General features: G+C 51.7%; 1 protein-coding gene and 1 pseudogene across 1 annotated transcript; one reads left to right on the forward strand and one right to left on the reverse strand.

Annotated features, from left to right (window-relative positions):
• Positions 1 to 2,479: 2,479 nt before the first annotated feature.
• Positions 2,480 to 5,901, reverse strand: POLR2G (RNA polymerase II subunit G). The gene is made up of 8 exons (XM_004713625.3): positions 5,839 to 5,901; positions 5,618 to 5,727; positions 4,332 to 4,491; positions 3,706 to 3,756; positions 3,530 to 3,595; positions 3,348 to 3,419; positions 2,891 to 2,924; positions 2,480 to 2,692 (listed from the first exon to the last, which is right to left on the reverse strand). The coding sequence occupies exons 1-8, from the start codon at positions 5,848 to 5,850 to the stop codon at positions 2,679 to 2,681; spliced, it is 519 nt and encodes a 172-aa protein (XP_004713682.2). The 5' UTR covers positions 5,851 to 5,901; the 3' UTR covers positions 2,480 to 2,678.
• Positions 5,902 to 5,991: 90 nt separating this feature from the next.
• On the forward strand, positions 5,992 to 7,474 carry LOC101639999 (annotated as a pseudogene).
• Positions 7,475 to 10,735: the final 3,261 nt, after the last annotated feature.

A 10,735-nucleotide genomic window follows, 5' to 3' on the forward strand; every position in this document is an offset into this window, starting at 1 on the left:
TTCCTCTAGTTCTTTAATGCTTCCCCCCACACCCCACTATCATGACCCCAATTCTACCTTACAAAGACGGCTAGACCAGAGCATGTACATGGGTACAGGTAAGAGCTCACAACGCAAGAGAATCCAGGACAGATAAATCCCTCAGGCCCAATAATGAGAGTAGCGATACCAGGAAGGGGAAAGAGGGAGGAGAAAGGGGAAACTGATCATAATGACCCCTCCAGGGGGGATGAACTACAGAAAACTGGGTGAGGTAGTTAGTTTACTGTGCCAACCTGGCTGATAAACACATGTGAGGTTAATTGAAGGGTGGAGGGATAAATGGCTCAGTGAGCCTCACCTTGGGTCTCTTGCTTTCTGATGGACCAGGGTTCAGCTGCCTTAGCCAGTTCCCTGCTTTAGCTGGCAAGGCTCATTTCCTGCAAGACATCCCTGAGGAGAAGCCACATGGACCTACCGTGATGCACCCCTGGGTGCTGGAGCAGCCGTGTGGAGACCCTGCCAGCGTTGAGATGTTTACACGTTCACTGACTCGGTTTTCCTCCTGCAGTCAGCGGCATCATTGTGTCTGATTTATGAGATGGAGGAGGACTTTGTGGACTGGTGTTAGACATATGAGTTAATGTTGGACTCGTGGGCTTGGGCAGTATATTATATAACCTTTATATAAAACTCTCTCTTCTACATGAGTTTCTGTGAATTTGTTTCTTTTTTTTTTTCTGTGTATCAGATTTTATTCATGGATTTGTTTCTCTAAAGTACCCAGACTAACACCGTGGGTGAAGGGAGGTAGCAGTTGATGTAAGACATGAAAAAAATAATTGATAAATTATCAAGAGTTCATGAGGGATGGAGGGAGGGAGAGAGGATGGGTGTGTGTGTGTGCAAAAATGAACTGATACCAAGGGCTCAAGTAGAAAGAAAATGTCCTGCAATGATGATGACAACATATGTACAAATGTGCTTGACACATGGTTGTACGTATGGATCATGATAAGAGCTGTAAGAGCCCGCAGTAAAATGATTTTTTTTAAAGAAAGATTACCAAGTGCCTGTATGCCTGTGGACTGACGGAGACAATGTTTGTGCAAGCACCTGAAGTCGGCAGGCCTCACCCCCCTTTGGTCACACGCTGGGAGGAAGGCAGCGGTATCCGTGCATCACTGGGGTGGGTCCTTTGCAAGGCCATTCATTGTGGGAAGGAGCTTTCTTTAGGGAATCACCACACTCCCTCCTACTTCCAAGGAGGACTAGATGCTGCAGCTTCTGGAAAAGAAAGTCCTCAGGGACCTGCACAGGGTGGCAGGTGGAAGTGGCTGGGTCACCATGGCTACACCCACCCCCACCCCCAGCCTCCCTCCCTGGCCCTGCTGCATGCATCTCACCCAGTCGTGCCCACAGGCCTTTGGTGAAGCGTCGTTGGTGCGCATGCTTGACCACTTGAGTGTCTGCCCACCTGAGAGAAGGCTCCAAGGAGCTCGCGTCTAAGGTGGCAGGTGAGACCAGCTCAGCAGGCTCTGGCCGGCAGCCTGACGGAGGCGCTATTGATCGACAGCCACTGACAACCTTGGAGGGGTGAGGCCAAGGACAGAGGGAGGCTTGCTCCTGTCGGGGGTCCTTCTTTAGATGCAGTGAAGCTGTGCCCAGGCTGTTTGGACATCATTTGCCCCAATTTGAGAGAGGGCGGGGGCAGACAGTCGTGAGACCCACGTGGCCACAGGTGGATGAGAATGGCACATGCACACAGCACCTCATTCCTGCAGAGAATCACTTTGTTCTTCCTTTGCTGTTTTTACACGATAAAGTACAGTGATTGTTTTTCTAATGTTGAACAATCCTTGCGTACCTAGTAGGAATCCTACTTGTTCATAATCCCACTGCCCTCACGCCTATTCAGACTGGCGCCGACCTTATAAGGCAGAGTAGAACTGCCCCGTGGAATCACCTTTTAAAAAATCATGCTACTATACACTAGTTGTGTGATGCTAACTAGGCATGTTAGTTCTTGGAACCACTGTGAAGATTCTGGAAGGTCATCTATAAAGTGCTCAACACGGTCACAGGCCTACAGTACTGTTTCTATTAGCCTATGCTGTCACATGACATGCTCACATGACTCAATGGCAGTGTGTGTGTGTGTGTGTGTGTGTGTGTGTGTGTGTGGTGTATGTGCCCAACCCAGGAAGGGCTGTGGCGGGAGCCCACCATCTCCTCTTCCCTCTTGCCCAGGTAGGCCCCTTGGTTAGTTTCAAAGGCAGGGACTGCGGGGACACTCTGGGACTAGATGGTAGCAGAGGCTAAAAGCCAGACTTCCTGTCTTCCCTTCAAGGAGGTCAACGTTTGCCCTGGAAAGCGGTTCAGTTGGATCCCTGTGTGGCTGAGGTCTCAGGCTGAGGAAAGGGGGCTGCAGAGCCTAATCCCGCCGCCGACTCTTTGAACAAGAACTTTTGTTCTTACAAAGGAGGAGATAACACTTCTGTGACAACTCGGAACCATTTATGAAAACACAGAGTCAGAAAGGTCGGAGAGTGGCAGCTACGCTCGAAGCAGAGCCAGACGTCTTCTGGACCGCATGGAACCTTCTGGCGTTTGCCCCCAGAGCATCTGGGCTTCCCCACAACACGGGATATACGACAGTCCTGCTTCCTCCATCAGGACTGAAAAGGCAGGTGCTGTGCTCAGCTCACGAGTCCTGTGAGAACAGGAAAAGTGCATGAGTGGGCCCAGAGCGTGGCCCCCTCTGTGGGCTCCCCATGCCAAGGGACACGTGCCCTGGGTCTCCTGAGCAGAGGACGAGAGAGCTGCCAGGGCACCAACCCCACAGCCCCCGCTCCCCCGCCCCCCACGCCATCTCAGGCAGCAGCCCCTGCAGGCAAGCCAGGCAACTCACCCAGGTAATCGTCCATCAGGGAGCCAATAGCAAACTGCAGGAGAGAACGTAAAACAGAGATCAAGTCAAGGGGGGCAGAGCAATAGAGACAGCAAGTAGAGTAAGGGTTCTTCAGGCTAGAGTCGGGGCGGGGAGGTAAAGGGGAGCTGATGCCAAAGAGCTCAAGAAGGAAGAGAATGTTTTGAAACTGACTGGGGTAGCAACTGGACAGGACTGCTTCGTGTGACTGAACTGTGGAAAGCTAGGGTGTCTGCATGAGCGCCATACAATGGTTTTGGAGACGATAGATAAAAGGAGGTCCCAGCATGCCCTCGGGCTACCAGCCCAGGCCCGTGTGTCTGTCCCCATCACCCTCTCTGCCGGGAAGGAGAGCACTACACGCTCAGGAACGCTAGAGAAAAGGCACCCGGAGCTCCCCGCTCTGACCGCACAACAGGGAGGCAAACCGGAGACTCACAATGTCGTTCTTGTCCACCCGGGTGCCCACAATCTTTAAGCGGATCTCATCATCCTGCTGAATCACAATGTCCTGAAGAGAAGTCAGGGCCACGGGGTCAGGAGCCAACCACCCCACCCCTCCCTCCGGGCGGCTCCTCCTGCTCCCCTCCCTTCTGCCACGGCCCCCTCCTGCCCACTCACCTCGTCCACAGTTTTGTAGCACGGCGGGTTTGAGTTGGGCACAAATTCCATCTCCGAAGGGATGGACTGAAAGGGAAGTGAAGGAGCTCCGCAGTTTAGACAGAAGCTTCAACAGATGGACGGGGCGTCTGAGAGCTGCCGCACCCCTACCCCCCTGCCGGGCCCCCTAGACTTACATGGCGAGAGATGAAGCACGACATGGGACCAATTTCTGTGAAGAGTCCTACCTGGAGGGGAAGTGAGTGATCGGTTTTCTTACTTTGTCCCCTCAGGTCTCTTCCGAGACCCACCTGTCTCCGCCTCAGTCTTTGTGTCTTTAAACCACTCTAAAACATTGCGTTCGTGTGCACACTGCCTTTGTGCTGCTTTTGTCGGTTTGAATCTTTCACTTGAAGCAAACAATCGTCACCAAGAGCTGAGGCCTGGCGCTCGTCAGCCCTGGCTTTGGACATCACATTTCCACTTGCTGTGACCAGAACATGCCATTTTCCTAAGACCGAGCTTCTAGCAGAGTGTGGGAAGGAATAAAAGCCTCCACCCCAAGGGGTCCTTGCGGCGCTGCCCCCCAACCCCTTCCTGGGAACTATTCAATCAAGCAAGCTACTATCCTGGTGACTATCACTACTAACTAACAGGCGCCCCCACAGAGGGCAGGGCAGGAGGGGAGGGTCATTTCATGTGAGAAGGGAGGAGACAGTATGAATAACTCAGTTAAGATAGTTAGCAAGTGGGTCAGGGCCCAGATCTTCCGAACCCAGATCTGTAGAAGGGCCAGTCCGCTGCCTCCCCAAGGTTCTCTCACCTTGTTGACCTGTGTGACGATGGCATCCACGACCTCCCCTTTAAAGGGTCGGAACACAATGGCCTTGTACTTAACAGGGTAGAGGACAAAACCTCGGCCAGGCTGGATCACCCCAGCACCAATATTGTCTATGGTGGTGACAGCAATGACAAAGCCGTACCTTCAAAGAGGGTGAGAAAGACACTGTGAGTGGAAGAACCTCTTAAGCTACCTGCAAACAAGTCACTGACCCTGGCAGGGCAGGGTGGGGCAGTCCTGTCCCCAGAATGAATGACCAGGCGGGAAACACCTGAAGCAGCTCGAAGGCACCATTAAGGCTGCAGTCCTTGAGAGGAGCCCTGGGGGACAGTGGGCTCAACATTGGGATGCTGACTGCAAGGTTGGAGGTTCAATCCATCAGTGGTCTAGGAGAAAGATACTTGGTCCCATTGGGAAACCTTAAGAGCAGTTCTACCCTGTCCTATAGGGTTAGTAGTGAGTTTGTTAGTTTGTTTTATAGCTCCGTTTCTCCACCAGGGGTCTTCTTTTTGATTCAAGACATCGCAAACTTCAGCATCGCTGAAGAGGAACTCACTACATCCCCAGAGGGGCACATCTACTCTGTCCTATAAAGCCAGGAGTCAGAATGGATTCATGGGCTGTGGATTCTGGTCACGAGTCTTGATTCTGTAGGGTCAGGAGGAGGCTCAGAATCCAGCATGTTCCAGAAGCACTCAAGTGATTCTCCTAATGAAGGGCCAGGACTTGCACTGTCCTGAACTCAGGTCCAGCCCTGCTCCACAGTGCCCAGAGAAGCATAAGCACCAGGTCTTTCCTGCATGCCGCCTCCAAAGTCTGTCTGCTTTGTCCTGGTCATTCATTCCTTCACAAACATCCAGGGGCCCAAGAAGTGCCCCGTCAGGTCCCTGGGTACAAACCAAACCCCAAGCCTAACTCAAAATAACCGGCTAAGGCAGACTAGAACTGATCCTTGACGAGTTGTCGAGACTGTGAATCTTCCCTGGGCACGGCGGGGAGGGGGGGAACCTGCAGAGAACAAGGCTTAGGCTGTGCGCTCCCCCACGGGCACGCAGCAGGAGCTGAAGAAATAAGGACATAAACCACCCATCTCAGCGGAATGCAGAAAAATGCCCATTATCCAGTTGGCAACGGACCCAACAGGCAAAGCACTGGCCGGGGCGCCCGGGAGGGTTGGGGGCTTCCCAGAGCGGGTGGCCGGCCGCGGTTGGGCCGAGGAGCGGCAGGCACAGGGCACAATCAGGTGGCGCAGAGGACGCGACTCTTACTTCCCGGTGCAGGTCCCCTCCACCTCGGTGAAGAGCTTCTGCTTCACCGTGTTGAGAAGGTTGGGGCCGAAGTAGCGCGGGTGCAGCAGGATCTCGTGCTCCAGGGAGATCTGGGGGGACGGAGGTGGGATGGTGACCCGCGCAGGGGTGGCGGGGATGTGGGGCGAGATGTGGACCCCCTCCCCTGCTCTACCCAGGGCCCCACCCGGCGCCGAGCTCACGTGGTAGAACATCTTCCCGAGGAGGCGTGACAGCTGCCCCTACAGCCGCAGAGTCGCGGACAGGAAACGCGCACAAGCTCATCTACTTCCTCAACCTCACTTCCGGTCCGCCGAGCAGGCGCGCAGACCCCGCCCCTCCACGCACCTGATTGGATGTCGCGGTCCGCGACCGGAAGCTCTGCCCTCCGCTCTGTTCCGCGCAGAATCGGACCCGAGCGCCCGCCTCCGTCGACGGTCGCTGCCCGGGCGTCCCATTCCTGGGCGCGGAGAGGGCGTCGGGCGGGAGGACGGACAACTTGGACTTTGGCCGAAAGGGAGACAAAGGGGAATACGAGAAGCTTGCCGAGAAGAGGCTCACGGAAGCGAGCGAAAAGAAATTTGGAAAACCAGTGCCGCCCGTCCAGCGGGAACTGTTGCCGCGGACGGACGACTGCAAGGCGGCCCTGGACGCCAAGCTTGGGAAGACAGGTGTCATTATCAAGACCACCCAGTCTGAGTTTGGAGACTGTTCCTGCAGCGTCTGCGATTGCGTGGTGAAGGACGCCAGCAACTTCCTGGGTCACATCGGTGGAAAGAAACGTCCACAACACCTGGGCTGTCTGTGCCAGTGGAACGGACCACCCTGGACCAGGAGGAGGAACGCTTTGAAGTCAACAAGAAGTTGGAAGAGAAGCAGAAAGATGGTGATTTCAAGGAACGGATAAAGGAGCTCAGAGACGAGGAGGAATCGGCCAACGCCTGCAAGAAAGAGAAACAGAAGGAGAAGACGGTAGAAAATGAGGCCTGAGGAGGACTTGACATTGGAGGAGAGGAGATGGCCCCTGTGGTGGGCTTCTCTGGCTCTGGTTCTACCAAGAAGAGTCCTTGAGGCTTTCGATGCTTGGCCCTTGGCTGGGCCTCATTTGCATGTGTGGAGGTCATGTCTTTTGGGGCCACTTGGGCAACGTCTGTCCATATGAGTGGCAAGGGCCAGGGCTGAAGGGTGGACGTTTGTGATTTCTCTCTGCCTTTGGGAGAGGACACAAGACTTTTCTTCATGCTCAAAAGTCACAGGACCTCTGGCCATCTGAATTCCAAATAAGGCAGAACCTCCCTTAGGAGGCTGCTTTCCCAAACTCCCTCTGCATCTACCCTTCCACAGCTGCCCAGCCCCATTGTCTGAGCCTCCCCTTTGTCCTGTGCTCCGCCATTGTTTGAACGTTGACCTTTGCTCAACCTGCAGCAGCAGAGTTTTCCGAGTCCTCCAGTTTCCAGTTGGTGGCATGTCCTTGGTCAGCCGGGTCCCTCTCCCCATCCTGCCCTGTGCTTCTCTAGCCCCTTGTGCATGCATGGGTCTGCGTGCGTGCGTGCCTGAGCTAGAACCCCAGAGTTTGGCTGCCCTGAGGCTTGATGGTCGCATCTTCAGACATGTGACAGGCATACATCTTCCATGACCCCATGACCGCTGTGTTCCTTCTCCTAGGAGTTCCTAGACATCCTCGTGCAAAGGCATCAGTTCTTCTTTGTCCGTCCTTGTTCCTTGTGCAGCTTTCAGATGCCTGTGAGACGCCTGAACACGCCAACCCCATGGCTTCTCGTCAGGTGGGCCTTAGTCTCCAAGAGAGCGTTTCTGCTTTTTGATGTCTTAAAAAACGTTTCTCGGGAGGGGGGAGTGGGGAGGGAGGGGGAAAATGAGGACCTAATGTCGGGGGTTTAAATGGAGAGAAAATGTTTTGAGAAACGATGTACAAATGCGCTTTACACAATTGATGTGTGTATGGATTGGGATAACAGTTGTATGAGCCCCTAATAAAATGTTAAAAAAGAAAATAAAAGAAAAAAAAAAACGTTTCTGGAAGCAGATTTGCCCAATGGACTGTGATTTGGTTTCGTGATTTCTCCTTCCATGGCTGTTGATTGTGGATCCAAGTAAAATGAAACTGTGCTGTCTCTTGGGTCTGTTGTGATGTCTTTGATCTTCATCAGTAGGTGCTTCAAGTCCTCATCACTCAAAACGAGCAAAGCTGATTCATCTGCATGTCAGGTTGTCAACAGTCCTCCTCTAATCCTGATGCTACATCCGTCTTCTTGTAATCCAACTTCTTGTATGATCTGCTCATACGGACCCAGGTTGAACAAGGATGGTGGAAGGAGACCAGGCTTATGTGAACCAGGCCGTTTCCCTTTGTTCTGTTGCAATGATTGTCTCTTGGCATACGGTTGGACAGGTTCCACATGAGCACAGTTAACTGCTGTGGAATTCCCAGGCTTTGCAGTGTTGTTCATAATTTGCTGAATGCCTTTGCAGAGTCAGTGTAACACAGATAACCATCTTCCTGGTATTCCCTGCTTGTGACTAAGATCCACCTGACCTCCAGTGATGTTCCCTGCCCCCATGTCCTGCTGTTCTTCCAGGTTCTGCTCTTCAGTCTGCGTTGCCAATTCTTCCAGCAGTGAGAATAACCCTGCCCCCCAAAGGGCATTGTAGAGGTCTAAATATGGGCATGGACAAATGTAAATATATTTATATGTGACGATGGGGAAATAGATCTATATGCATCTGTTTATAAGTCTAGTATTAAGGTAGCAGATAGACATTGGGCCTCTACTCAAGTACTCCCTCAATGAAGAACACTGTTCTATTAAACTGGCATTCCATGATGCTCACCTTCCCAACACGATCACTGAAGACAAAGCAGATGCATAAGCAAATGTGGTGAAGAAAGCTGATGGTGCCTGGCTATCAAAAGATACAGCGTCTGGGGTCTTAAAGGCTTGAAGATAAACAAGCAGCCATCTGGCTCAGAAGCAACAAAGCCCACATGGAAGAAGCACACCAGCCTGTGTGATCATGACGGTCGATGGGATCAGGTATCCGGCATCAAAGAACAGAAAATCATATCATTGTGGTGACTCTAGATCTGTCACGGGCTCTAAAGTACCCGCTTCACCAGAAAGCCCCCTGCTGAATGGTGCTCAGCTTTCTTAACCGTGTGTGCCGGGCAAACCACCGCACCATCTCTTGCCAGGCTCCTTGTTCTACACTCTCTGATTCAGCTTCTTGCTCTCTCGCTCTCTCCAGTGTCACAACATGCTCTCTCCATCTCCTGAGTCTAGGAGGGTCTCAGCACAGAGAATCTGGGTCCAAAGGTACCCCCACCTCCACCCCGTCTGCCTCTAGAATGATTTATCTTTAGCCTAATAGGATGACAAAACTGACCAATTCTCTCATTAGGGTTCCATACATCATATTTGCATCATTAGCGAGTGATCCAATCCCCTTGATGGCTTGCAAGCCCCTCATTAGCCTGGCCCCACCCAGTCATTTGGCAGGAGTTAGAAGATCCAGAAGGCAATCCCATTGCGCCATCATTCAAAACATTGACCTTTTTCGTTAGCCGAGCACCTAACCATTGTGGCTCCTGGCTAGCACTTGTCAAATGCTAAATAGATATTTTTCTAACACCTACTAATTCACAGCCACTTAGAAGCAAGACGGAGGAAAGTTATAGGACCCTGCGGTGGTTACATCATTTCACATCAACTTGGAGATCTATAAAAGTGTTGGGGTGGTCTTCACCTTTCAATCAGGTTACAGACCAATGGGACCTCCTTGTGGGCGTGGCCGCATAAGGAAGACCCTGGGAACCTCCACTTCTCTCTTTCTCCCTTCACCTTCCTGCTGGCTGACCCTGATTTCTGCCAGGGCCCTGCCTGTGGCCACTGCCATTGGTTCCACCAACCTGGGATCTTCCTGGATTCTGTATCATTGCTTGTGACTGTGAGTCTGAAGAGGGACTTATGGACTAGTACCAGACTTACGGACTTGAGTTAGCAGGGGCTGAGCTGTTTTCCTGATCTATAATTACCTCTTGATAGAAAAATATTTCTTACATATATGAGTGTCACAGGATTTCTTTCTCTCCTCAGTCTGGCCTAACAGACCGTAACAGCCTGCTCTATGGGTGAAATTTCAACTTCACATTTTTCTCATGTGCCATGAGAGAAAGATGGGGCTTTCTACTCACTTGAAGAGTTACAATCATGACATGTAGACGAAGTGCCAATAAAACTCCTGGGAGGGGGAGGAAAGGAGTTGCCATCTCAGAAACTCATAGGGGGGACCTTCTACCTGACCTACAGGCTCACTATGAGTCAGAATCAACGGCAGCAGTGAGTTTTTTCATGTGTCATATCTGTCTATGCTAGTTTTAAACCACCCCACTATAAAAACTTTTTTTGAATGATGCTTTAAAAAATATGTCATGGTTTCTATCACTCTGTGTGCCTCAGGGTGACCCAGAATCACACAGTTATGTACCCAGTTTTGAGAAACAAAGCCAGAAAATTGTACCCTGCTTAATAGTGCTCTTGGGCTCCTGCTGTTGGCAGGATAGATATAGAGTCCATTCTGACCCATGGCATCCTATGTACGCAGAGTAGACCTGTATTCTACAGGGCTTTTTTTTTAAAAAATCATCTTATTGGGGGCTCATACAACTCATCACAATCCATACATACATACATCCGTTGTGTCAAGCACATTTGTACATTCGTTGCCATCATCATTCTCAAAACATTTGCTCTCCACTTAAGCCCTTGGCATCAGCTTCTCATTTTCTCCCTCCCTCCCCACTCTCTCCTCCCTTATGAACCCTTGACAATTCATAAATTATTACATTGTCATACCTTACACTGTCCAACGTCTCCCTTCACCCACTTTTATGTTGTCTGTCCCCCGGGGAGGGGGTTGTATGTAGATCTTTGTAATTGGTTCCCCCTTTCTATCCCAGCTTCCCTCCTCCCTCCCGGTATCTCCACTCTCAGCACTGGTCCTGAAGGGATCATCCGCCCTGGATTCCCTGTTTCCAGTTCCTGTCTGTACCAGTGTACATCCTCTGGTCTAGCCATATTTGTA

Source organism: Echinops telfairi, unplaced genomic scaffold (genome assembly GCF_000313985.2).
Source record: "Echinops telfairi isolate 266 unplaced genomic scaffold, ASM31398v2 ScPeMD7_7417;HRSCAF=8455, whole genome shotgun sequence".
In the NCBI taxonomy this organism is placed as follows: Eukaryota; Metazoa; Chordata; class Mammalia; order Afrosoricida; family Tenrecidae; genus Echinops; species Echinops telfairi.

What these genes read in the sequence shown, in the direction of transcription:
- POLR2G (XM_004713625.3), bottom strand. An exon ending in GAGGGGACCTGCACCGGGAA is followed by an intron (nt 4,492 to 5,617) that starts GTAAGAGTCGCG and finishes CCCTCTTTGAAG; the next exon opens with GTACGGCTTTGTCATTGCTG. An exon ending in CGTGCTTCATCTCTCGCCAT is followed by an intron (nt 3,596 to 3,705) that starts GTAAGTCTAGGG and finishes CTTCCCTTTCAG; the next exon opens with TCCATCCCTTCGGAGATGGA.